General features: G+C 48.3%; 9 protein-coding genes and 1 non-coding gene across 10 annotated transcripts; 6 read left to right on the plus strand and 4 right to left on the minus strand.

Annotated features, from left to right (window-relative positions):
- Positions 1 to 1910: 1910 nt before the first annotated feature.
- On the plus strand, positions 1911 to 3233 carry RhiXN_12168 (tigger transposable element-derived protein; the record flags this gene model as incomplete). The annotated part of the gene is made up of 2 exons (XM_043331983.1): positions 1911 to 2494; positions 2549 to 3233. The coding sequence occupies 2 exons, from the start codon at positions 1911 to 1913 to the stop codon at positions 3231 to 3233; spliced, it is 1269 nt and encodes a 422-aa protein (XP_043186744.1).
- Positions 3234 to 4032: 799 nt separating this feature from the next.
- On the plus strand, positions 4033 to 4831 carry RhiXN_12169 (uncharacterized protein; the record flags this gene model as incomplete). The annotated part of the gene is made up of 2 exons (XM_043331984.1): positions 4033 to 4180; positions 4236 to 4831. The coding sequence occupies 2 exons, from the start codon at positions 4033 to 4035 to the stop codon at positions 4829 to 4831; spliced, it is 744 nt and encodes a 247-aa protein (XP_043186745.1).
- A 645-nt stretch (positions 4832 to 5476) lies between these two features.
- On the plus strand, positions 5477 to 8332 carry RhiXN_12170 (uncharacterized protein; the record flags this gene model as incomplete). The annotated part of the gene is made up of 14 exons (XM_043331985.1): positions 5477 to 5875; positions 5936 to 6079; positions 6134 to 6170; positions 6223 to 6293; positions 6349 to 6451; positions 6516 to 6669; positions 6721 to 6927; positions 7009 to 7136; positions 7194 to 7246; positions 7362 to 7493; positions 7555 to 7695; positions 7770 to 7947; positions 8007 to 8171; positions 8232 to 8332. The coding sequence occupies 14 exons, from the start codon at positions 5477 to 5479 to the stop codon at positions 8330 to 8332; spliced, it is 2013 nt and encodes a 670-aa protein (XP_043186746.1).
- A 492-nt stretch (positions 8333 to 8824) lies between these two features.
- Positions 8825 to 10315, minus strand: RhiXN_12171 (uncharacterized protein; the record flags this gene model as incomplete). The annotated part of the gene is made up of 1 exon (XM_043331986.1): positions 8825 to 10315. The coding sequence occupies one exon, from the start codon at positions 10313 to 10315 to the stop codon at positions 8825 to 8827; it is 1491 nt and encodes a 496-aa protein (XP_043186747.1).
- Positions 10316 to 10857: 542 nt separating this feature from the next.
- On the plus strand, positions 10858 to 12785 carry RhiXN_12172 (F-box-like protein; the record flags this gene model as incomplete). Its single annotated transcript, XM_043331987.1, has 2 exons — positions 10858 to 10872; positions 10929 to 12785. The coding sequence occupies 2 exons, from the start codon at positions 10858 to 10860 to the stop codon at positions 12783 to 12785; spliced, it is 1872 nt and encodes a 623-aa protein (XP_043186748.1).
- A 1288-nt stretch (positions 12786 to 14073) lies between these two features.
- RhiXN_12173 (uncharacterized protein) lies at positions 14074 to 17663 on the minus strand (the record flags this gene model as incomplete). The annotated part of the gene is made up of 8 exons (XM_043331988.1): positions 14074 to 14144; positions 14201 to 15780; positions 15857 to 16640; positions 16712 to 17091; positions 17169 to 17181; positions 17256 to 17335; positions 17388 to 17506; positions 17568 to 17663. 8 exons carry the CDS (start codon positions 17661 to 17663, stop codon positions 14074 to 14076), a joined length of 3123 nt encoding a protein of 1040 aa, XP_043186749.1.
- A 1138-nt stretch (positions 17664 to 18801) lies between these two features.
- Positions 18802 to 18906, plus strand: RhiXN_12458. The gene has a single exon. It is a non-coding gene; the product is annotated as a tRNA-Met (tRNA).
- Positions 18907 to 19349: 443 nt separating this feature from the next.
- On the minus strand, positions 19350 to 23001 carry RhiXN_12174 (glycoside hydrolase family 3 protein; the record flags this gene model as incomplete). The annotated part of the gene is made up of 19 exons (XM_043331989.1): positions 19350 to 19635; positions 19689 to 19884; positions 19942 to 20002; positions 20054 to 20313; positions 20367 to 20639; positions 20692 to 20782; positions 20833 to 20895; positions 20950 to 21354; positions 21408 to 21515; positions 21584 to 21664; positions 21729 to 21786; positions 21838 to 21897; positions 21955 to 21979; positions 22076 to 22189; positions 22257 to 22460; positions 22533 to 22649; positions 22709 to 22745; positions 22795 to 22839; positions 22906 to 23001. The coding sequence occupies 19 exons, from the start codon at positions 22999 to 23001 to the stop codon at positions 19350 to 19352; spliced, it is 2580 nt and encodes an 859-aa protein (XP_043186750.1).
- A 581-nt stretch (positions 23002 to 23582) lies between these two features.
- RhiXN_12175 (cullin binding) lies at positions 23583 to 25116 on the minus strand (the record flags this gene model as incomplete). The annotated part of the gene is made up of 9 exons (XM_043331990.1): positions 23583 to 23653; positions 23708 to 23762; positions 23821 to 23981; positions 24111 to 24244; positions 24292 to 24424; positions 24469 to 24618; positions 24776 to 24918; positions 24996 to 25060; positions 25114 to 25116. The coding sequence occupies 9 exons, from the start codon at positions 25114 to 25116 to the stop codon at positions 23583 to 23585; spliced, it is 915 nt and encodes a 304-aa protein (XP_043186751.1).
- Positions 25117 to 25297: 181 nt separating this feature from the next.
- On the plus strand, positions 25298 to 26439 carry RhiXN_12176 (uncharacterized protein; the record flags this gene model as incomplete). The annotated part of the gene is made up of 4 exons (XM_043331991.1): positions 25298 to 25338; positions 25397 to 25462; positions 25511 to 26351; positions 26410 to 26439. The coding sequence occupies 4 exons, from the start codon at positions 25298 to 25300 to the stop codon at positions 26437 to 26439; spliced, it is 978 nt and encodes a 325-aa protein (XP_043186752.1).
- Between the last annotated feature and the right edge of the window lie 68 nt (positions 26440 to 26507).

A 26507-nucleotide genomic window follows, 5' to 3' on the forward strand; every position in this document is an offset into this window, starting at 1 on the left:
GAGCTTGGGAGCTCGAGACTTTCTGGGCAACAGGTGTTGTGGCGACGAGAGCAAGCTGAGATTCTGGAGGAAAGAGTACATCTTGTACCGTAGGAGTGACTACAAGAGTATTACGCAACTTGATAACGGCCGAGGCCTAGCAAGGTCAATTGTGCTCGACGTTGCAGTCTCTCTCAAGAAGGTGATATATGATCAAGAAAGCAAAGGGTCTCTTAATTCAGAGGATGAAGGGACAGAGCGCGGCGTTAGAAGCTCACGGGATGGAGCCAAGGCTACGATTAATATATTCGACAAACATATTCATTGGCTTCGGACTTCCTAAACATGTTGATTTGGCTGACCTTCATTTCCAGCTTTTGGCTCCTGCATTTGTGTTTTCTATTTATTTTATTTAGTAATTCGTTCATATCCCCCTTCCCCGGTTTGAATTCCTGCCTCATTAGACGAGTGTTCGGAATATCGTACCACAATCAAAGCAAAATATACATGGTTGACAGTTTAATCGTGACGCCGCTTCTTCGCATAAGGTCGCGTGGTAATCGTATACATGCTACGATCTCCAAATTGCGGTTGGAAGGAATTGAGTTGAGCCTTAGTTCAGCTTCCAAATCTCGTATTTGGATCATCCAAACAGTCGAAATCAACACCCGCATTTTATGCGTTTAGTATGAATCGCCCGATACATAGTTAGTGTTATGGGCACATCGACAGACTCAACCGCAGGTCATTACTAATGCGCTCGCATGCCCGCCTGCAGGCCAGGTACGCACTCGTATAGTATTGAAGGTAGTCAAACATATGTCTCTCCAAAACAAGTGTACCTAATATGAGAACATACGCGTGCAGTAGTTCGGAGTGATAGTTGGCGGTCCGGATAATGTGCCTGAGAAACTGAAGGATTTGACAGGACGTGACTTGATCTATGGAGATCATTGTGCCGGTATGTGGTCTGGTGAGTGATCGCAGCATCCGTGCACCCTTACTTTGGCTATACCGTACCTCTCAACCATTCACATGTTGTACTTTCTCCGATTGACCAGGTAGCGTGGCTATTTCTGCAACTTGAAGGAACCCCGTGCAACTCGGGCTGAGTCTCAACGCTCGGATAGGCTATCTATGTGCGCTTGTCCAAGTTCTCGTCCCGAGTAAACTCAAGTTGTATGGCTAATTTGAGTGAACTAGCGGAGTTGAACACAACATTCCCTAGCGCTACCAATATGAAATACCGGTACATCCGTTCTTGACCGGCTATAGCACCTGTTCTAGTTGGTAATTATAATTCACACTTATACAGTAGTACCCCTTGACTTGCATCCCCTCTACTTGCATAAATGACGTGAGTTTCACCGGAAACGCCGGGATCTCAGCAGTTGCGCTTTCTGCCACCCGCTTTCCGTTATGCACAGCCACCCCGCTACTGCAGCATAGCCACTCACCGGCCAAAGGTAAACGCGAATGGATATTATGTATTTTTTGTTGTATTGTCACTGCCATTATGCTGTATTTAAGGAAAATATAATGATATTTTGTCATTAAACCACTCTCCGTAATTTTCTATGACTTCGTTTCTTGATCCAGAGGGTATATATCATCCTCCGCGTGCCAAGGTGGGTGTGATTTAGCGCATATATGCACTTACTCAGAACTGTTTCTAGCGTGCTCGAGGTCATCGCCAGAGACTTCTTTCAGTTGCCGACGCTGTGCGGGCTCCGAAAAGGCAACACCTCACTTATTATGACAAGATTTATATACTAGACTTTTATCATCTCAACAAATCTAAGCTTACCCAACAGTCTATGGTCTTGTATCTCCATCAAACTGGATACTCAACTCTCCACCAATCAACTATCTCACGTCTGCTCCAGCAGGAGACATATATTCGGGAATATGTAGCTACTGATGGTAATAGGATGTCTCAAAAGCGGACATCTGTTGTTACCCTCCCGGAGGTTGATTTGGCGCTTACGCAGTGGATCATTCAGAGGTTACATCAGAACGTTCGTCTTACTGGGGAGGTTATATGCGCCAAGGGGCGCTACTTTTGTCAGATGCTAGGCTATTTGGATACTCAGCTAAACTTTTCTCATGGCTGGTTGGACCGTTTCAAAACTCGATTGGGGCTTTCCTCGTTTACATTCCACGGAGATGCTGCCTCTGCATCTCCAGTACATATTGAGGGTGAAAGAATTCGCTTACGTGAAATTCTTTCCCTCTATGCCCCATGGGATATCTACAATATTGATGAGACTGGCCTGTTCTTTCGTCTTGTTCCAAGCCGTGGTTATGCTACCCGTCAAATGTCGGGAGTCAAGTCAGACAAGACTCGAATTACCTACGCGTTTTGTGCGAATATGGATGGCTCAGACAAACGAGTTCCTTTGATCATTGGTCGTGCATGTCGTCCTCGATGCTTCAATGGCTCCCACGGCTCCGATATGGGATACAATTACTTCTGGAATACCAAGGCTTGGATGACCAGCCCAATTTGGAACATGTAAGTGCATACTTGATACAATTTACGATTATCCTTCTCACTTTAACTGTGCAGATTCTTAACCGAGCTTAACGCTGATATGCAACACCAGGGGCGGCATATTTTGTTATTATGCGACAATGCGCCATCACACAAACACGACGTAACACACTACTCAAACATCCGTATCGAATTCCTTGCGCCAAATCTGACGGCATGGGTTCAGCCAATGGACGCAGGTATTATTCGATGCTTCAAGGCAATGTATAAACGAGAGTTTATTCGTCTTGCCATTGCTCGTGACGAACACTCGATTGCTGATATTTATAATATCAGTCAACTACAAGCGATGGAACTAGCGGATAGAGCCTGGGCCATGGTGACTCCTCAAACGATAGTCAATTGCTGGCGACATACGGGGATTTGTCCTCCCCAACACCTTTTGTTTATTGAATACTATAGCCCAGGAGTGTTGGATAGTCACCCAAATACAACGTTGGAGCTCGAGACAGCGCTTCTGGAACAGGCTGCTGGCCTTCCTCACCTTGCTCACAGTCTGTTTCACGAAATGCTCTCGGTGTTTGACGAAACCCCGCCAACCGAGCACGAGTGGACAGATCTAGAAATTGTGGAGCAGATCATCGCTGACCGTGAGTACCGAACGGGAAACCACGTCGAAGATGAAGACATCGACGCCTGGGGCGCTGATGATTTCCGACGCTTGAATTTTTCACCAGACCAGGCTGGTTGGCAGTATTAGAAAATTTTCACTCGCATGTATTCTTACTCTGTGTATATATTTTCCTGTATATCATAGATATATGCCCTCGGGTGGCCAAATCCCGTCTATGTGTGACCCAGAAGCTAAAAAAACCACCCTAGCTTACAAATCTGGAAGCTCTTCGTGCTCTCGCGATGTACATATTTGGAGGGCGGTGCTCGGACAGCCCAAAGTCCGGTGTCAAAAATGCCAGTTTCACAACCATCAATATGCAAGTCAAGGGGTACTACTGTAGTAATTCAGCTTGATGTGCGAATTGATGGGCGAATTTTGGCACCAGGAACGAAATGTTCTTGTATTCCGTTCGGCTCTAAGCAATTGAATAATTTGTAATTAATTATTGTTCTCGGAGACTGCGAGTCAATAATGTTGTGCGCAAATGCTTTGTTCAGTCGCACGTCGAGAAAGCGGTACAGGTACAACCCCCGCAAATCAATAATATTTTTGCATGGCGCATTCTGATCGGATAGCCGGATGCTCAAGGCCTGTACCGGTAATGCGATTTCCGAGAACTAGTGAGGATCAGCTGGGCACAAGATCTAGTCTATCCGGGACCTATTATACCGAGATAATTCAAGTCATTGATGACCCAGCAGAAGTACCCATTCTAGAAACAGAATATACCAGCTTGTGCACGCCCAAAAGAAACAGAGCGTATTTCCAATATACTTCAACCCACCGGGTCTGAAGCATATAAAGAGAGGGGGGGTTGCACAGTAGGTACACCATCCCCTGCACCTGTTTAATACTTACACATATTTTTTTCCACTCTGATACCATGGTCCAGCCTATTGGAATTCGCTATTACCAACTGTTTAATAACGGTATCGGAATTATCATCTACCACCAGCTCAAGAGCGTCACTGGTAATTCCAATATCTGGGACACACGTTACCAAGATAGTAATGTGGGTGCTATTCTAGCCGGTTAGTCATACCCTGCCTATCCACGCACCATGTGTATTGACCGATCACAAAAAAGGTGGGTCAGCAGTGTTGGACCTGGCTAGTACCAAGGTCTCGGCCGGAACGATGTTCTACTTGAGCGAAGATACCTTCTGGGGAGTAGACTGCGACGACCGATCTCAAGTCTTTACCTACGATCCAAACTCTGATCTTATGGCTTCTGCCACACGAGCAGGATCGGTCGATATCGGCTCCCTTACATACACCGGAACAAAGAAATACGGAAGCAGCAACTTGAGCTTGACGTCCGTGAACATCTCAAACAATTCGCCCACGACATCTCTGGTCGCGGTGGCCGCGATCGAGCAGAGTTTGCGTCAGCTTGGGATAGTCGACGCAGAGGTCCCCAAGCCATACCGAGGGAATATTATTTGGAAAAGCGTCGGCCTCGCCCCATCGGGTCTCATTGCCATTTTGATCTATCTTGGGTCCAAGGGCTATAAGCTTAACTACACTGGGGAGGGAGGAGCTACCACTACGGTAGAGTTCGGCATAGACTCCGAGAGTTCAGACGGGAACATTCCGGAAGAGGTTCAGAGTCACTGGGATGAAGTGTTAGAAAAGGCGTCTCATTATGGGGGAACCGAAGCCTCATTTTTCGTGGCGCATTAAACTATACGATTGTGAGGATTGGTATGTAGTAACTCTTACAATGTCGAGCCAGTTATTCTGTTTCTATACATGCAAGTTAGTACACAAGCCTCGAGCAATAAGATAATTACGAATACAGATTCTGACTCGGATGTGAGCTTCAAATTCACAAAATGGAGGTGTATATAGTTTCAAACCAACACTGGGCATTCTCAATACTGAAAAGTGTAGAAATCTCAAGTTTCGCACTTTTGAAGAGCTAGAGTGTTTCACAAACAAATCATACTAACCCATCTTGCTCTTAATTTCTTTCCTCGCCTTCTCTGTAAGGCTGCTCGAGCACTCGACGAATCTATGGGCCAGAACTACTAAAGAGCTATCAATTATCAATAAACCAGTAAGTGTAAAGGAAATACCCCACGCGCCAAGGCTATATCTTTATCCAATCACGTGATATTGGCAGGTCGGTACCTGGATGCTGTGCCCAGTGTTTAGCGCTCAGGTCTTCCAAACCTTGACGGCTCGGTCATTCTGCGTTCCCCCTCCACCGTTCCCTCCGCCGCGATGTCGTGCTGTGGTACCCCGCGTACTGACCCCCCAAAAAACAACGAAAAACCGCTTCCTATTCCACAAGATGGGATTATCAACCAACAGCCGATGCACCATATGGGGATGATGGCAGCCCCCGGTCCCAATATGCACCATCCTCAGCCAATGGCACCTGCGATGGCGTATCAACCACAGCGACAAAGCACGTTTGGGACAGCTGGGTTCCAGAATGCGATGGGAGGATCACCGGGTCAGTTTGGTCAGCAGCCGCAGTTTGACGCTGCAACGCTCAACAATTCGATGCACGGCAAAGACCCCACTACATCTTCCTTCCGCACGAGCACAATTTCACCATCTGTCCCATACCAAAACGGCATGATGAGTCCGCCCTTGCCTCCTATGAGCCCACCGTTCTCGATGAGTGCGACTCCCCAGGTTATGAACTATACCCTGCCTTCGAGCGATGAAGGCAAGCTGAGCGTATCTATCGATTTTGGAACCACCTTTTCGGGTGTCGTGAGTGCATTACTCGTCCATGGCATTTCATTACTCATCCATGTTATTCATTTCTGCTAGGCATACGGCTCATCCCGCATCGCAGGTGGAAAAGTCCAACAGATCCTTCAATGGCCAGGATCGTTCGAGAATTTCCGCAAGATACCGACGTGTCTGTTGTATGGAGAGCAAGGAGAGGTACTCACTTGGGGATTGGAAGCCAAGGTACGTCCGAGTCCAACAAATGAGGCAGTGTAGTTAATACCGGTCTTGGTTCAGAATGCATCGCCTATCCCGGGCTCGTTCCGCTGCGAATGTAAGGTCTTGCCCATTTTTTTACGGAATCAATTGTGTTGACAGCCGGACAGGGTTCAAGTTGTTCCTCGAGCCCAAGAGTCTGCGTGAGGGAACAGTCGACTCGCGTCTGCCCGGTCTCCCCGTATGTATCTTCGTCTCCACTGCATTCCAACCATAAACGCTTACGCCCCGACTAGCCCGGCAAGAAGCCCATTGACGCAATCATCGACTTTTTATCTTGCCTATGGAACTATGCTAAGCAACAAATCACACGTGAAATTGGAGCTGTTGCCGACTTGAGTACGTCCCCGACCAGGTTTCGGCCACTTGAGTTTGGGTTGGTTGCTTATGTGGTGGCGTATAGATTCGGCAGACGTATGGCTAACTGTTCCGGCTGCGTGGGACGCCAAAGGATGCGATATGATGCGCGAAGCTGCAATTGCTGCAGGGCTCGTCCAGAACGCCTCTGCTACCAAGGGAACGGATAAGAACTGGAGGGAGCGATTGAGAATTATCACGTAGGTCCCTATTTCCACTCCTCACTCTCTCGAAAACTAACTCTCTCACAGGGAACCAGAAGCAGCAGCCGTGCATTGTGCATATCTAACCAATCTCCACCAACTTCGTCCTTCTCAGAACTTTATGATTTGCGATGCGGGAGGAGGAACAGTTGATCTTGCTATTTATAAGATTCTCGGAAGCCTGGAGAAACTCGAGATAGGGGAAGTGTGTGCACGGAGTGGGAAGAACTGCGGTAGCTTGTTCTTAGATCTGAGGTGAGTCGGCGAGACGTGTGGGGCCCTCTCTATTAGGGGACAAAAGCAGCAAGTGGAGCAGGTGCTGACGCACGACCGCAGGTTCCGAGATCTCGTCGCGCGAATGCTGGAGCGTCATCCGGCCCACACAGATAGCGCGAGTTTGGCGTATTTCCAGCATGCCTTTAGCGAGACGGATAAACTCACGTTCAGGGGCGAGGAAGATGACCGTGCGTCATGACTTTTTCTAAACGAGTTCGATGAGGCTAATCAAGTGCGAATCACAGGCACGCCATTCCAATTCAATTGCTTCAACGTAGAGGATCCCGACGATGCTTCGGTCGGTTTGATCAATGGTGAACTGACAATCCCAGGTGCATTGCTGCGTTCCGAGGCAAGTGCTTCCAGATGGTATAATTGATAATCGAGGAGTATTGACGACCCACGATCTCTAGGTGTTTGATCCTGTCGTCTCCGAAGTCCTCCAGTTGATCGAGGAGCAAATCTCCAAGTGCAACCAGCCGATCCATGCGCTTCTGCTCGTGGGTGGGTTTTCAGGGAGTGAATACTTGTTCAAGCGGGTTGATGTAAGTCGCTGTCTCTACCGGTTTTCAATAAATGGGGTTAACTAAGATTGAACCGGAACAGCAACAATTCGGATCGCGCATTGGTGTCATTGCGCGACCCGCTGACGCGGACACTGCAACATGCCGTGGAGCCGCGAGATACGGACTTTCGAATCGGGCGCTGGTATCGAGTGTGATTGCGCCCAGGGCATATATTATGAAGGTTCGTCTTCCCTTGCCCTCCTTCCTCAGCTTATTGGATAGTTGAAATTAACATTTTATTTAATTACACAATAGGTCAAATTACCCGCCGATCCAGAAGATTGGCAAAAGCGCCCGGCGTACATTACCACGAACAACGCCGGAATACACATCTGCGAGAACCGGCTACAGTACCTGGTTCAAAAGGGCGCGATCTTGCGCAAGGGTCAGCGAGTCAAGACCAAGTTTTGCAAGTTTTCTCAAGGACCACAGGGTATGTTTTTATCCATATCTCCATCTGGTACTGTTTATCTAATGCGAACTTTGGGTTAGACTCGACGTTTGTTGCGGTGCTGTATACATCCGAGAGCGAGCAGACTATGCGATACACCGACGAGGGCGAGACTTCCGAGCTGTGCAAATGGACCGTGGACTTGAGTACGCTTCCCAGTTTTGCAGAGCATGCCCGAATGGTTAGCATGACCGGATTCTACACCGGTGCGTCCTTTTGCTCGATAAAACCAACCACTATTTCTCTAATTTAATTTAATTTTACAGAATTCGAACTCGGACTCGAGTTGGATAGCGCAGAAGTCCGCGGTGTCTTGCTTTACAACGGGGAAGAATGGGGTCGAGTCGTTTTTGAATTCTTGAACTAGGTCTTTCCGATTATTGTTTTTTTTCGGGGGGGGGGGGGGATGCTGATGGGGAGTGATGGTATACCCCGTACACGCACGATTTCTCTTGATTTATGTGTTCTTTCTTGTTATCGTTGTTGCCGACTTGGTTTTCTCTTTGGTTAGGGTTTGGAGGGTGGTGATGACTTTGTAATGGACTTGTATGCGATGTGTGATGCCTGCAATACTATGCTGTTGTGCTTTTTATTTGTTTATTTCTGTTAGACAAGAAGTCCCGCAGGGTTGGTCATATACAGTACCATATAATCCCGTGAATTACCTGCCGTTCGGGATAAAAAGACTTGTCAATGGTGGCGGCTTGAGAAAGTCGGCCCGTTTAGCATATATCTAGATCGTTGACATGATAATTGCATACTCAAATCAGACGACAAGTGTTCAAATTAGTTACATGGAATTGCACATTTCTCTTCAGAAAAGAATGGCAAAACACCAACAACGCCAAGACACCCTACTTTACTCGATTTTTACTTTCAGAAGCTCATTCTCGTATTCAACCTTGCGTGCCATACTTTGGGGCCTATCGGTTTCGCTCACTGCGCTTGAATCAAGATAAAACGCAGTTAACGTGGTATCGGCTATAGCAGGGGACCCTGTCTTCAATTGTATCATCACGAATAGGATCCCGGAGAGTGTGATAAGCGATTGTAAGCCGAGCCAGACGTAAACTCGCAACAAGTTTACCTGGGCTTGGGAGGCCAGAGGAGAGACGGCATAGGTTGTATTATGCTGAGGGAATCCTAATGTTGCTGCCGCTAGATGGTCTGTGAGTCCCATCCAAGCTGCGGAGTAAGTACGAGCAAGCGTTGCAGCGACACAGTCGTCAATTGATTTCCAAGCGGGAGACATGTGTTCCATCCTTTGCTCAAGAACCATTGTCGATACGGTCGCCATAAACCTTAATGATTCACCCGTTAATAGGTCCTCGGATAATTCGAGTGTTGTATCATTTTGAACGGTCGCATAGGAAGAAAGGCGACAATTTCGGCAAATGCCTACTCCTGCAGTGAACGTGACCCATGCCAATCTAAAACATTCTGTTCCTTCTTGATAGATACCACGATTTGGACTGAGCTCAAAATTTACGACCAGATAAGTACCCCACTCTTGCGAACAATAGGTCCGGTTCTTTGTAGGGGAAGCAGAAGCAACATACTGCCACATAAGTCTTCTTTCCGAAACTTTTGACGATTTCAGCGTCTGATTAGACCAAACTGTATCCGGAACGAGTGCAATGGAGCCTAAAGTGCTCAAGGGACATTTTTCACTCGCCATCGTAATTATCAAGCATAAATCCTTATAACTGCGAATTGGGCTGATAGCGAGCACGGATTCTGGGTGGTCGATCCATTCTACGGATTGGACTCGAAAATATGGGATAGTAATATTTGTAACAACAACGCCAACGTCCAAAACCGAGAACTCTGGGACAAAGCGCTTTAGCACTATATCACTTGTCTCGCGCTCCCAAGTTAGGAAGATGCGGGTGGACGCGTATTCAGCTGTCCATTCTCGGTGATGAAGGTTGACCCTTGATGACCATATAGGCCACCGACTGGTCTCCCCAACAAGGGGTGTGGAGATACTCACGTCGGATAGACGTTGTGCGGGATGATAGCCTGAAACCCATGTAATCGATCCTGTGAGGATGGGGGCGGCGATTTGGGGCGGCAACGTGATGAGAAGGATGCACCATACAATCCATCGGCCGTTTCGATGCGATGTCCCTCTTGATCCTCGTTCAATGGGCGCCGGGGCTATACCATACAAAATCAGGGTGCGCAGTTGCCTTGGCTTTAGACCATAGTTCTCCATCAGAATGAATGCGCAGCGCCAGCAAAGAGACCCAAGCCAACCAGCAGCAATTAGGCGAACGACAGCAACTAAAGCCGATATCAGGGTTGTTATATCGGATTGTAACGGTGTAAAAGAAGTCCAAGGAACCATGGTACCGTCGTGTAACCGAACATTTGGCCTTCCTTCAGAAAAGTTGAAGTGTCGGGTATTAACGTAGGCAGCTATAAAAACAGCAACACATAAACTAATAATACCATGGGCGACCAAGGGACACAGTGTCTTGGTCCATGTCCAAAGTTTATTAGGCCTTTCTATTCTTTCGTTTGATATAAGAGACAATTCATTCTCCAGCAAATCTGGCCGTGTTATCCAGGGATCTTGTAGCCCCTTGGTACCTGGTTGGCGAGGTTGCTTGAGGGGTAGGTCACACAAACTCATTATTCCGGTCAAGTTCAACCTTATTGCTGAAATATAAGCTTAGAGGTTTGCGACTTAAGTTATCCACTAGCAATATAATAAGCCTTGCTGCAGGTGTGTTTCTATTTCCTAGTACATTCCTTCGACTCTACAAGTTGATTACAAAGCACCAACTCGTTACTCGATAGCTCATCTTGGAGGTATAGGTGCACGTGTGCTCCAAATTTTGTTATCTCTACATCTAGATCTACCATCGTTCTTGATATCCTACCAGCATGACCACACCAAATGTAAGTTGAACTCAGAATTGTCGCACACGCCTGATAAATCAAGCAGTTCTGCCTAGCAATCGGAATCCGCTGTGAAAACGTGGGAGGAGGCCAGTGCATTACTCTTATCCGCGTTTGACGCCTATGCGCTTGCGTCTGCCGACCTGGGTGCCGAGTCATCGATTAGCGGTGCTAATCCTAGCGAATTTTCGCCCAAGATCGATTCCATCCTTGAAACAGTGGATACAGCCATATTAAACCAATTGCCCAAGATATCCACTAACCTCAAAAAGCAAAGGAACAAGCTCGTATCGCCAACATCTCATCTCCCTGAAGAGATCCTTTCAGAGATATTCAGAATCTTTGTATTTGATCCAAGTCTAGATGCAACCATCCCCTTAGATATGGAGGCAAGTGTGCGCCTCATATATAGCCGCCTAGGTACTCTTTGCACTGTGAGCTCTACGTGGAGGGATATCCTGAATGCTAGAGGGAGGTTTTGGTCGGTTATACCCATGATTGAAGTTCGGTCCACTGATCCCATCACAAGGTTGGAACCCTACGAGCGAAGTTTTCACAATGCTAGAGACGCCCCACTACATCTTGCGGCAACTATTGATCACCATACATACAAGGACACTCTCAAGGCCATATCCGAGCATGGACTACGTCTCCGAACAGCCAACTTCATGATCAACTATATCAACTTGAAGCTAGCTAGGGGGTTTATTAAAAAGCTGATGCGTTACAATATCGGAGTATTCTCAGAATTATCCATCATGCATTATTATGTGCCTTACGTGGCTCCTTGCGACAACAGCGACTACGATGGTTATAATGATTACAATAATTATGAACCCGAACCGGGGTTGCCTACGGAAGATGACTTCATCTTTCCACACGACTCTCCTGAGCACACTTCATTCGCACAATTTTTAGGATCTCTGACGGCCTTCCGTATAAGCAATGTTCTCTTCCACTGGGACAATATTGCCTTCTCGTCTCGGCTTGTTGAACTTCGGATGCAGGAGGTTAATTTGGGGTATGATGATGCAATTATCCTCTTCCTAAAGGCCCTTTCTTCTGCCTCGCAGCTACGCGACCTCAAGATCATCGCGGTCGATACTTTTCACAAGCCCAGCATAACCACCAGAGTCGACACACATTCCATTACGTTCCCGAATCTTCAGAGGCTACTAGTCAAGGAGCTATACTTCAACACTTTCCAAATCATAGTTTCGATGATTTCTCCTTTACATCCCCTTGTCCTCTCATTCAACTACAAAATCACCCGGATCAATAAGTTGGATGATGATGATGTGATCAATATTAACCCAAACTTTCTCGAGGACGCGGAAGCCGATATCCAGAACGCAGATATGAATATTGCCAATAACAACAATGGTCCCACCGATCCTATGGAATTATGGGACGCTTTGGGGCCTATCCAAGTCGAGACGTTAAGGTTACCAGGCACATTTACGAATGATTTGCCACCCCAAATTCGCAAAGCTATGAGGGCGATGCCTGGACTATTAACACTCGAGGTAGAGAATGTCGACTTTACCGCAAGCCCTGATGAACACGGCCGACATTGCCACTCGGACGCCCTGAACCGATCCAACAAGTTCGAATCGGATCCCGAAGATCCCGAAGGCAAACCATTCCCAGCACTCGAAAAGCTTCGTTTGACTAGAGTTATAGTCGATGACAGCACAGCTTTTCGGGAGATGGTAACCAGTCACCCTCTTCGTGAGCTTGTTATTGGGGGTAGAATACGCCTGAGCGATTCGCATGGGACAAATTCTCTCCAGCCGATCCATGAAGACAGTGATCTAGTGAGATGGCTGAGAGGCGTGGTACCGGATGTTCGCGTGGTTGATAGTGACTATCGCCTACCAGGGTTCTACGACGATGTATGGCAACTATGGTAGTTGTTGTGCACCCTCTGTATGCGAGTGGACGTGATCAGACTCAGCTTTCGCAAATGTTTCTTACTGTGCATTTGTATGTCTGCATTATTTGTACAGTTCTCGCCCCTCACACAAAATGGCGCATTTATTCAAACTTGTTTGCTTCTGAGATCCATCAGTCAAATAAACCTGGGTCGGAGGCAATTCCAGAGCATGGGGAGGTATCACAGAAACATCTGGCTATTGTAGCTGATGAGCGCACTGCTCATAACCGTAGCAAGCTGTTCCCAGCCCATCCAGCCCTGTGTCTGGCTTTGCGCCCGAGTTTATCGCCTAACGCGCCGTTTCACGCCAGCCAGTGGTGCTATATCAATCTGGCCTCCTATACAGCTCGCTGCTTATAGGAGTGACCTACCAATGGATCGTCCTCGAGCAGTGATGGACCTGCCAGTCTCGCTCAGAACGCAGCATATGCTGCTTTGACGTCCTGGGTCCGGTTCTGCCACAATGTGATACTGGACTACCAAGTGGCACAAGATGCATAGCACAGTATGGCCCAATCAGCGTTCTGCTTCCGCTCACCCGGTCGTGGCGCTGATTTGTTAGACTGGTTCGTCGATCACCAGTACCAGTGCCTCGATCAAGTTCGCCATATTCGAATTTCAAATACTCAAAGCCTGTGATCGGGAACTCGACCTGGACGACGCGATGTCACCAGCCCAATGAACATCCGTGAAATGCAGATGTCGTTTCACTCTCATACTCATATCATCTCTCCAATATATGTCCGCATTGTGAATTTATGTATACGGAGCTGTAGAGCTGATAGAGCGCTCGAGGCAAATAGGTGAAAGTCGAGCGATTGGCAGACATTCCTCTCCCGAGTTTCATATCGACCAGATCACTTGCTCTGCGATCGTCTCTCTCATCGTGCCATATTTGCCCAGCCTCTCGACTCAATTGAACCGCCGAACTTGAGCGCTGGCTGTCGCGAGAACAGGTTGCGAAGCACACCCGGCGCCGACTGCACCGTCCCGGCGTTTTGGATTCCCATACGGTGCATGTCGTCAGCTACGACCCAAGCCACGTCGGTTGCGGTATTATTAACGATGAAATATATCACACCCAAGGAGAGGAGTTTTTCTTACTTCATTGTAGTCAAGCGGATGTGAATGCGTCAACCCAGTCGGGGTACTCGTCCATGGTACGTGATACGACTCATGACAGAATACCATTAAGCTCACACTCCATAGCAATACATCATTCGACTATATATATACCCCATCTTCTGACCTTCCACAACGCCGACCTACTCGTGCCCTACGCCTTCCATTCGACCCTGGTCGCTCGGCTCCGACACGGGCGACAGCCACATATCTGCTAGTCTTCCAAGGTCAATCGACAGCACTCAGCACTGATCGGAAGCTCTGACTCACATGGCGCATACTCCAGCACTTCTGGTGGAAGGCAATCCAGGCGCATTTCTTGGGTTGTGTCTTGGCCGTCTTTTGGTTCGCCATCTGGGGCTGCTGCAGCGGCACTCTCCGCAACCAAACCGTCGGCCGCACCCTCAGCTAGGGGCGCTTCCTGTTCCTGACCGCCTTGGTCGACCTTCTGGCCTGACTCGGCTACTTTATCTTCGCAAGCCTTTTTTAAGTGCCGTAGAATGGTAAGCCAGGTCGTGGGAGGCTCGGACCCGGACGCCTCTGCTGTGCCTGGGCCATGGTCCCTTTCACGATTGACGTCGTAGTGAAGTATCATCCCATCCAGAATTTGACTGTCCAATACGCTCTGTGGACTTTGTTCGCGAACCAGCCGTATTTTTTCGATCCAACTCTTAGTATACCCCATCCCATCGACATACTCAGGTACGTCCCCTTCAGGAGCACCTATCTGCCCAAGTATCGACGGTATATCCAGCGCTCTTGACCTTTTGTAGTAGGGGCATTTATCAAGTAGTGCCCATGCAAACCACCAGAGAAAGGACATGCAATGCGGGACAAGATCACTGGTATGTGATTGGATGGTATGTGATTGGATGGTGTGGTATGCGCGGATGTGAAGGTCGGATCGAATGATTGCGTCAATGGCTGAGTGCAGTGTATCTTCTGCGGGCTTCCACGGGTCAGATGAAGATCGATAATAATATGTTCTAGATACGCCTTGCGCAAAACTGAGCAGGCATATGGTGAGCTTCAGGCTGTTCGAGTCGTCGAGATACATCCTGACGTGGCTGGAAGACTCTCCATGTAATCCGAGAGCAGCTGTGGGCAGAGCATCACCTATCTCGAGCGTAACGTCATCAGCAGCATGAGAGGACGCCATGATGGTTGGGGGAGCATTGTGAGTGTCTGAGAGCGTACCCGGGGCAATGAACTTGCTCAAAATTGCTATTGGATCTTGCGGCAGCTTCAGATATTCATGGAGATTATTAGTCCGGAGTATTTGATATTTGTCGTTATATAAGGCATCTATGATTGCCTTGGCATCGTCACTGTCTCCCGACTCTGAGCAGGTAAGCAATGCGCCAAGCAGTCCATAGAGCAACAGCTGATTGGAATCATCCCATCCATCATACTTTGGTCGTGTAGTGGTCAGGTCGATGTAGATCTTCCTGGCTTGCTTCGAGCAGGATGCACTATCTGGGGCAGCGCCTCCACCACCGTTATCATGCTTCGAAACGTACCCGATGGTCAATGCAACACCAATCATACGACGTAGCTGCGTGTCCCCTCTGGAGGCCTTTATGTCAAGCAGCTTTATGAGTGGGGCAGGAGACTGGTCAGGGTCGTATAGGTAGGACTTTGCAATGCCGTCGACTAAATGGGTGATATCTGAGGCGGAGAGGCCGGTCACCTCCTGCCTGATGATTTTTTCAACTAGTTCCCATTGTCGTTGTTTCTGGTTTCGCCGCTCATACCCTCTATACAAGTTGATGGGTAGGTGGAGCGAGAGGCTTCCCAACTCTTTCGAAGCTTCTTTGTACTCACTTCTGTCCCAACAATCTTCTATAACCCTGAATACAAAACAAGAGATAGGCATTATTGAATTAGTATCATTAGAGGGGTGATAGGACCTACATATATAAATACTGGACAGCTTCTATACACCGTTCAGTTTGCTTGATCTCCTCTGTCTGGCTCATCATAGACAAGCACTGCGACTGTACTAGCACGCTTCTCCTCAGCTTCTTACTTTCGTCTCCATTAGAGTACATAGTGTTCACCCATGCAACCAGATCCGTGCTCAGCCGTGTCAACGTAGCTTCAAGTGCACCACATGTCTGGAGCGGGAGACGAGGCAGCCAGGGTTTGGCGCATAGAAGGGCCTGGAGAGCAGTGTCGACCGATTCTACATTCTCGCATTGAGCAATCATCCAGCCTAGCATGGAGCTCGTTGTGTCGTCCATGGGCGTGTTCTGGTGGTCTAGCTGGGATCTATCCTTCATGAAGCTATCGGATAGTTCTCCCAGACGTTCTCCAACCAACTTTATAGAATCCTTCCAGCAACCGTCGAACGAAAGCTGAGCAGCCCAGCAACGGAGACCTGACTTTTGATCTTCAGACTTCCGATTTGACCCTCGTGTTGGGCTTCCCTTCAAGCATCGCTTTATCACTGCAAATGCAGCAACGAATGGAAGAGCTAGCAACCCAAATAACACGAGCACCGGCAAGAGCGCAGGCTCAGCCACTGTGTACCAGTATGGAAGGAACAGCTTCATCACTCCGGTGGTGAACGGACAGTATCGGAAAAATAGAGGTAGGAGTAGCGTCACAAAGTAAAACACCCCCACAGCAGTGGTGGTCACCACCACGGGAAGCGCAACCTGAGGGTTGATGTCCCACAGGTACAGCGACAGTCCCACCGCAAAGAGTACTGGAAGCAGTAAGATCAAGATCAGATTACGCATGCCAGTCGTAGTGTGCAACAATTTTGGATTGACTCACATAGGGCTGCGTGCATCATCAGCGGCAGCACGTTCAGTATCTCCTGCATCTTCCACTGCTCGATGCCTTGCCATCGAAGCTGTCTGCGCCGCCCTTGTATCAGCATCGGCCCTGTTCTTGTGGCCATGAACTGGTAGCACCAGTCCTTTGCAACGATGGCGATCAGTGCGACAGCCACGCTCAGGCTAAGCGACGTGAACCAAAGGATGTTGACCTGGATAGCCGCGGCGGTTGGAGCAAAGTTGGACTGATCCATAGTCGGGACGTCAGAGCTGTTATCAGAGTTCGTGGGTGATAGCGCCGCCAGGACGGCGGCTAGAGTGTGGGCGGATACCTCGGCATAGTCCGGCTTGAGATCCTTTGTGCTTTCGAGTATAAACCTACAGCATATAATTCAAATTCAGTGTCAATGGGATTGCTACGTCCTTTTCCTTAGTGCGACATGTGATAGACTCACGCTGTGGATACTGCTGAGAACAGTGCCGCCTACAAGCAGACGAAGCTAAGATCAGAACAGAAATGTTGCGGAGCCGTGTGGGCTTACAAATACTGGACAGCGTGGATGTCAGCCAAGAATCGCTATGAATGAGTCTCTGCCACTTACTCAGGAGCACATCTAAAGAGCTAGCAAGCTACAGTGAGGAGACGTGGCTGGGGTGATGCACGATATACATACTTGTTCCATCCTTCGACTAGCTCTTTATCAGCCCGATCTGTCTCTATCACATACTTCTTCCATACTTCAGCGTTTGGACCAATGTCGCCTTCAGGAGAATCTTTAAGCTTGCTATCGTTCTGGTGTGCAGTTATTGGAATGCGTACGTTAGTCTAGGATGGTAGGACACAAAGGCATTACCTGGATGTCCTTGGGATTGGTATTTTCTTCAGCCTCATGGACTGATTGATTAACATTTTGAGTACCACGCTGTCTGGGGAGAAGAGTATTACCCATCGGTTGCTTGTTGCTTTGCAGACCTGGTGGAGAATAGGATGCAATCGGCTATCAGGTGTGGTGGGCACTGAGAAATGTCAGTTAGACGCCGCCTCGTTGACGAATTTCACATAGGAATTGAAAGAAAGTGCTGACGTATATGCGCATGAAGCAAGCTGCTCCGATGTTGCATTGATGTTACTTGGTGGATTTCTTCGGCTGTCGCTCATCCCAGTCTAGCAGATCTAGAGTTGTGTACAAAATATGGATCTAACTTCACTTCCAGTGTATTGCTGTTCGGAATTATCCGACTCTGTAGGACGACAAGGTGCTTAAAAATCGCACGCCGCTTTCAGTTATATTCGTCCTGAAAGGCAGCCTGAGTCATATTGATCTTATGATTGATGTTGGAGGATAGCTATCCATCAGTTAATCGATAGTTTGAATGATGCTGAAAGTGGTCACTTTGTAAGTATCGTACTAAGTTTTGTTATCTTGTCCACATACGGTGATGTATGATATAGACATAAATCGGGCCATATAATGGTATAGTCGAACATGGTCTAAGTCGAGATATATTCGAGGCTATATGCATTGTTTGATTTTTGCTTGAGGCTCCCCTAAGAGAGTTTGGATGGTGTACTCAAGCCAAGGAACTCGATCGTCTTCGGCCTTTCCTTTTATGTATACCGGCCGACATGAATGCTACTTTTTGATCCATCATACTCTAGTTTGCTAGTCAGTGCCGTGAAAGCTTCCAAGGCACGCTTGGACCTGAGAGACACACAAATGAGAGACATATAGTTAGACTGAACGCGCTACACCTTGGCTCAGAATTTAACCAAATTGACGAGTATGATAGGGTGATGATACTACAAAAATATGACAAAGCGAAATGAGCGTATGCTTGAGATCATCCATCTCATATAAGCCACATGCATACACATTTGATGAGTCGAATTGGACCACTTAGGCTAGCAAATATGAGTAGCCAGAGAGTATTTACCAATGAGTGTGGATTCATACTGTTTAAGCTACCTGCGAGGCTGCAGCATTCGAACTTTTGCTTTATATCAAAACAAGACAAAATAAAATAACAGATATCTTTGGATGAGATAAAACACAAATATCATAATAGTACATCAGGTATGCCCTGTAGGCTTCCTTGGCTCAGTTGGTAGAGCGTTGGTCTCATAGGTTATATATGAGTGGCTGGATCAGTTGCGCAATCCAAAGGTCGCCAGTTCGAGCCTGGCAGGGAGCATATATGTTTTGTATAACAGATTTAGAAATGTGGAACTCTTTGCAGAATACTTTAAAACAGGCCGTTGTGGTTACCCAAAAGTGTTTTTCGCCCCGTTTGAATATAAGTGGTATTAAAACAGACATGTCGCCCCTCGGTATTTCCTCTAGTACCTGGAATTGAAAAGACATAACCCTCAAGTAGACTGGCACGCAAGCGTTGATACCTTTGCACTTGCAGAAGGCCACCACGTCTGTATCATGTGTCAGTGTCAGACAAATGCTCTGGGCTTACGTGTTAAAAATTTCTGCGACAGTATACTGGACAGTGCTCATAGCTTCGTGTTGAACGGAATCATTCGTACACATGAAAATTTGATTCATTGACCATGGTATCTCATTTACATTGATGAAATTTACTCCGCACTACAATTCCCTGCACCTTCACAATAATTGCTGCAGCCCTCAAATCCATTCGAATGATTGCTCCAGAGTGATTCCCGAGGAGATACCAGCATCCTCGCTCGTGGATGACACAATGACTTCAAAGTCACCCGCTTCAGCGACCCATAATCCTTCGCCATCGCGACCCTCTCCAGCCCAATCGTCAAAGTACGCGAACGCATACTTGTCCAGACTGATAGTAACAGTTTCGGACTTTCCAGGATCAAGCAAGGATGACTTCGCAAAGCCTTTGAGCTCCTTGACCGGTCTATCTAGGCGTGAGACAATATCACGAACATATACTTGACTATATGCACACATCAGCCAGACTAAGATTAGAGGTCCAACTGATAGACTTACACGACATCACGGCCTGTATGTTTTCCGGTGTTCTTGACTGTAACGGAGACACTGACAGCGCTGTCCTTTCCAATTTTTCCGGAAAGCTTTAGATTGGAATGCTCGAATTGTGTGTAAGATAGACCATGTCCGAAGGGGAAGAGGACTTTCTTCTTGTATGTGAGATAGTGCCTGTAGCCAACGAATACCCCCTCAGCTGAATATCGAAACTTTTGGTAAATATCTATTAATTTTGCCTCATAAATGAGCTTACCGTAAAGAACTTTACCGTTCTGGCCAGGGAAGTTGAGGTAAGACGGAGTGTCTTCATCTCTCTATTAAAGATTTGTAAACGCTATTCAGGATCATAAACCTGACGAGCTTACAACCGGGAAACTAAGTGGAAGCCTCGAGCTCGGGTTAACCTTGCCAAACAGTACATCGGCTAAGCCATGACCTGCTTCGCCTCCAGAATAGAATGACTGCACGATTGTCGAAGCAGTATCGGCCCAGGGCATAGAGACAGGTGTACCGCTGATGACCACTACTGCCGTATTTTTGTTTGCCTCGAGCACTGCCGAGACAAGCCGGTTGGTTGCTCGTGGCAGTTCCATGTTATCCCTATCATATCCCTCTGATTCCCAGTCTGTATGAAGGATATGAAAACTTATGCTCAGGCAGTGGAGAAGCGGAGCCTACCATTGTTGAGACCGACTACGAGCACGACCTTGTCAACCTTCTTAGCAAGATCCACCGCCTCCTTGATACCCTGTTCATCTTGAAATGCACGTCCCCCGCCCCAGCGGCAACCACCGCGGCCCTCGAGGGAGAGCGACCCTGCACCAACCTGGGTGAATCCCCTGGCACGGGCGGCGACCGGGCTGGTGAATTGTAGTATAATCTCGACTGACTTTCCAGCCGTGAGCTCGACGGTGTTGCATAATTCGACAGTTCCAGTCATGAAGAAAACGTCTATCGATACCTGAGATGAGTAAGGCGCAGAATGAAGTACAAAAGCACCTACGGCCAGGCACGGGGTTAGTCGAGTTGTCGATGATCTTCTTTCCGTCAACATAAACATCGACAAGGCCGGTCGCAGCCGCTCCAAATTCGTACTGCAAGCGAGATGAATATCTATTATTGAAATTGGAGCAGCCAGGCGTACCTTGCCAGTAACGTCAGGTGTGAAAATACCAGTCATTGTAGCCCAACATTCTTGGTGAAGAATCTATTCAAAAAAAAAATCAGTCGCATGTTAACAAGACTAATTCCGGGAACTCACATCATCTGTCGGCAGATTATCGTTGAAGAACGCAAACGATGTGGTTCCACGGTTATAATGAACCCTCTTTGCATCGGGGTTCTGAACTGGATCCTCGTTGAACCACTCGATGTCGTAGCCAGGCTCCCCGGCCTTGGTCTTCAAGTGCTTGGCACCCAAAAGCGGAGCTTCTTTGTGTGCGTGGGCCCCGAGTGTGTATTGTACCTCGACCTTGTTGCCTGCGTCCGCGAGAGCGGCGGCGATACCCTCAAGTGCGGTGGTGTGCTTGTAAGGCCGGAGATTAGCGGATCCTCCACCAGAGAATACTGGCGCATCTGCGTTGGGACCGATGACACCAATAGAAGTGACGTCCTTGGCAGAAAGGGGAAGAAGCGATTCGGAGTTTTTGAGAAGAACGTTGGCATGCTGTATTAATCCACAATTAGATCACGTTCGAGAACTTGGGAGAAACAACTCACAGCAGCAGCCTCGCGCAACAAGCTGACAGTCTCGGGCTTGGGTTCTCCGGTCTCGTCAGCGTTCTCGGGAATACCAGACTCGGCGACCCGGTTAATCAATTTCAAAACCTAGAGTGGAATCTCGAGTTATTCTATTTTGATCGAGGAAAGAAGCGGGGTAAACTTGCCTCGCGTACGCGATCGTCGATCTCAGGCACCCTGATTTTCTGAGCAGTGACGCAGCGCTGGAGAGCGTCCGCGCGCCAAGTTGGTGGGCCCTGGTACAAAAAGTGATTAGGAATACAGTGGCTAAATATAGTTCGACCAAAAGGGAGTACTCACAGGCATCTCAAGATCAAGACCAGCCTTGATTGAGGCATCGGCGGAGTATGTGCCATACCTATTCACGACTGAATGCTCATTCGCAGCGAATTAAAATAGCACAACATACCAGTCAGACATGATGAGTCCATCCCATCCCCACTGTTTCCTAAGAACAGAATCGAGGAGACTACGATCAATCTGTCAGAACACTACCCCACAACCCCTCACGATGAGCCCCACTAACTATTTATTCTCCGATGCATGCAAACCTAGATGTCACCCAAAAGCGTCAATTCACATGCACCGGACCAGAGCAAAGAAGAAAGGAGAAAGAAGAAGGAAAGGAAAAAGCGCATTCGGCATACCATTTACGCGGTTATATGCGGTCATCAAAGCCCAAGGAGCCGACTCGGGATCACGGCAAGCAATCTCAAACGCACGGAGATAAATCTCACGAAGTGCGCGAGTCGAGAGTTCGGCTATTAAATCGGACTATGGATCAATACCAAAAGAAAAAAAAATTCACTCGAGTGCGGAGAGACTTACAGGACATGGACATCCGCTCAAACTCGGAATCGTTGGTAACATAGTGCTTGATGGTGGCCGAGACACCTTCGGACTGAACGCCCTTGATGAATGCGCGAGCCAACGTGCCGGACAAGAGCGGGTCTTCCGAGTATGATTCGAAGCCGCGGCCGCCTAGAGGCGATCGCTGGATGTTGATCGTCGGGCCGAGGAGAACGTGGCATCCTATGAATCGCGGGGAAAGTATGGGAAATAAGATATCAGAATCGAGTGGAGATATGAACAGGGGTTGCTTACCTTTATCTTTACAATCGCGACCAATCGCTTGGCCGACTTTTTCAATGAATTCGACGTCCCAGGACGACCCCAGACCAGTCGCAGCGGGGAAACACGCAGCAGGGACACCTTCGAAAACTATACCCATGCATCATCAGTACCCCACCATCACCAATAACGTACAGACAAAGACTCACATTTGGTTCCACGAGCTCCGTTCGGCCCGTCAGTGAACTACAGCTCAATTAGACAACTGTTCTTCGATAGCATAAAGTATACGTACGCGAAGTGATGGAATCCCTAAGCGAGGAACTGCATACGTATGCCACTATCGCGCGATCATAGGTTAATATTGAGGTTTCCCCGAGAGGTTGCTATCGGCACATGTACACACCATATCGATACCAGCCAACAGGCGTGTCTTTTCATTCAGAGAGAGCTTGGAAATTGTATCCTCGATATCGAGGGGCTTGAACGGACGAGGAGCCATACTTTCAAAAGCGAAACGAGTTATTTAATTCAGATGGGAGAGGGGAGGAGGGGGATGTGTGGGATGGGATGGAGGGGTAGTGCGGACCCCCCCCGCCTCTAAAGTCGCCCCTCTTATACCATCACCCCCTCCCACCCTGCCCAACAATTGTCCGACGACGAATAATCCTGGACAGTACCTTCGGCTGATTGAGAAACCATCACGAGGTCGACGTTTGCCCAATTGTATGCCGACTCTGCCCGGAGAATTCTCGGAAAGTGTACCCAAAAGGTAAAAAAGTGCGAGCTCGAACTGTGTATTTCGATTATTCATTCGTGTCAATAACGCCGGTGAAATGATGTATTGGTTAATGGCACCGGTGTTTTTTTGTTTCTTTGCGCGTCACGCGTTTCTAGCGCTTGTTAAACGCTCCTTTCACCTGTTCACACACACAGAGAAGATCGTTTCAGTCAAGATCATTACTCGTAACTCCAAATTAAACAAAATATCCGCCATGTATGATATATGCGGTCCGCTCGGCTTGTGTAATACATAGGCCCCTGCATTCATTTGCCACGCTTCGTGATTTAGGGTCGGGGGACCTAACTCTGTCCAGCCTGAGTCTTCTCCTTTGCCCATTCTACGAAATCATCAATCGTCGAGGGCCATGCAGCTTCCAAATGTTTCCGTCATTATTTAAATGTTGACGGTTGAAAAATATACGCACCTTCTAGATCGTGGTTCTCAAACTTGCCGTCGATCACTTTGATAAACTCGGGTAGCTGCACATGTGAATAAAGTATCAGCACGATGAATCAATGGGGGATACCATATGCGTACCATCGCCCAAGTATCCTTGCTAACACCCTTCCCACCTCGTTCTTTCAAAAACTCAAACCACCACTCTGTATGTTCGTCCGTCCACCCGTTCTTGGGTAGCGCCGAACCAGAAAGACCAACGCTCAACAACAAGTTCCAAAACGCAATCGCACTCTCGATTGCTGCATTCAAAAAAAAAAAAAAAAAAGTCGCAAGGAAGAGAAGAGGCCCATTCGGAGTATAGAGTGGATCCGCAACGGAACCGAGTCAATAGAGTGAACCCTATCAAATCGTCTAGGAAATAAACGTACATATACTCCTCGCGCCCTCGGCCTTGGCAAAAGTAAAGGTATAAGTGTATACCCTCGAGAAATAATCCGGATCGTTGCCAAGTTTGGTTCGTAGCGTGGCGATCGTGGTTTTCATTTGATCGATCGTGTCGCACCTGCGTTGAGGGCAAAAAAGGTATAAGCAAGGGTCATCACGGCGCACACATATCCGACGGGATTTCTCTGGAGAAAAATACGAGGCGGGATCTTCGTCTTGGCCTCGAAATGGGGGGGGGGAGTGCAAGTCATCTCCGTGCCTCCAAGTAGAATAGGACCGTTTCGTTTCTCGGGATCGTCTAGAAAAATAAGAATGAGAAAACGCACCCCAATCGTTTCCAACCGTCTATGAACCCGTTTTTTGTCCATTCTCCGACTGTTGGGCTCTTGAGTTCGCACGCGACCGCGAGCAACGAAACGTCTTCTGGATCGACACCCAGATCTTCACACCATTGAATTGTCCCGTTTATACCGATATTAGCAGAGTCGGGATCTATTCAAACGAGGAAGAATAGAATATGCGGAGACGGGGACGAAGGGCGGCAGAAGCCAAAGCAAGAGGGCGCCGTTTAAATGACAGCGTTCGAAATGACGTACGAGTCAAAATGGTGAATGAGTTTAGATTAGTATAGGAAGGAGAGCAAACGCACCCTTGTATTTATCAAACAATGCCCCTAGTTTCTGAGTGGATACCTGGGCTGGAGGAGCATCCGTTAGAGCCTGGTAGTAAGCGTCGACAGCGGCGTCTAGTCTATAGTTGTGCTTCTTGAGCGCAGAGAGTGCTTGTTCCTTGCTAGCTCATCCAAGAGGTTAGGAATAATGGATTAATTCATTTAAATCGATCGCGAGCGAAGGGAACTGGATGCTAACCTAGCATCAGTGATACCCTGAAACTGGCTAACTAGGGCGTCTCGCTGGGTCGAAGAAACTCGAGACTAGGCCAGAAAGTCAACATAGATGTCACGTCAGATTTAACTCTAATTGGTACCATTTATTTGGGTGCCTGGAGCCGTCGAACTTGTCGTGGTATAGGGTGGTGGAGGGAGAGGGATCGACAGGCGGGAGAGTCTAGCCGCCGGCTTACCTCATCTGAATTGAAATGCGCCGCCGAACCGCACCGATTAACTGCGGGCCTGTCTCTTCTTCCTACCACTATAGTATACGTATCTACCATGACGATGGATACGCCTATAGACAAGTTTCTGTTATCTACGTATGTTGGAATAGGGCGTGTGGATGATACTATCATCATCTTGATTAACCTTTACCAGGTCAGACGTGCTCGAAGGCCCTCAAAAAACATACATCAAATGCTCGAAAACGGGGGAGACTAAATGGTGCAAGGCAAGTCGGGATTTTTCGCCCTCTTCTTGACCTGCTGACAGGGCGAGCCACTGTCAGACACGCACATTGACACTACATGAGGTCATCGACGAATTGCACGCCGGTTCCGAACTGGTCTATTCGATCCACAGACCGACCAGAGGATGGTACATTCGCGTCCGATCCCACAAGAAACCCACCCTCTTGGCCGACCTCATCCCTGATCCTCTGGTCGACACCGCCCAGCCCGACGCAGACTCGATATTAATGTTCACCATGCCCAGCATCAAGGGCAAAGAACGAGAAAGCGTCGGGTCATCGTTGGCCGAACAAGACGAATACTCCTTCCCGCCCACACCTCCCGTCCGATCTCCTCCACCGGGTAAACGGAAAACAGACCCCAAACCAGACTCGTTGCTATCCGAACCCTCCAGTCCGACCACCACCACTACTGCGAGCCACACGGATCCCCTTCGCTCGCCTCACCCGCCTCGGCCGAGTGCTCGACTCGAACCCCACGCGCAGCTCCAGCTCGCTCAACCGACCTTGACGCTGGTGTTTGCTCCCACACCTGCCCCCAAGATCCCTGACAGCCCATCGTTCTCACGGGCGTTTGCATCGGGTCTATTTCGTGCGGTTACAAGCACGATATTTTCCCCGCCTCGGCGATCATTTTCCCTATCTGCCCGTTCTTCGGGTGGGACTATGCCCGCTACTACACCGGCCCTCGAGTCTGGACCTCGGCTCGAGCTCGAAAGGGTGCTCGAATACGAGGACACGACTCCCGTGTTCTCGGTTTCTCAAATGACGGGCGTGATCACCGTTTTGAACGACGGTTACGGGGACACAGGTCTCTTGGTCGCGTGCGCAATGGCCTATTTGGATTTTCTCGCCGAACGAGACGTGAGTTGGTTTTCCCTCGACGTTGATTCTTCCTATCCTAACGCGCGTGGCGCCATAGGGATATATCGCTTCCGCCAACGGTGGCTAATCAACACTTTGAAAACAATCCAAATATAGAACTTCAGGGCGGGCCGATTTGTATATTTAATCAACATC

This window comes from Rhizoctonia solani, chromosome 15 (assembly GCF_016906535.1).
Source record: "Rhizoctonia solani chromosome 15, complete sequence".
Lineage (NCBI taxonomy): Eukaryota > Fungi > Basidiomycota > Agaricomycetes > Cantharellales > Ceratobasidiaceae > Rhizoctonia > Rhizoctonia solani.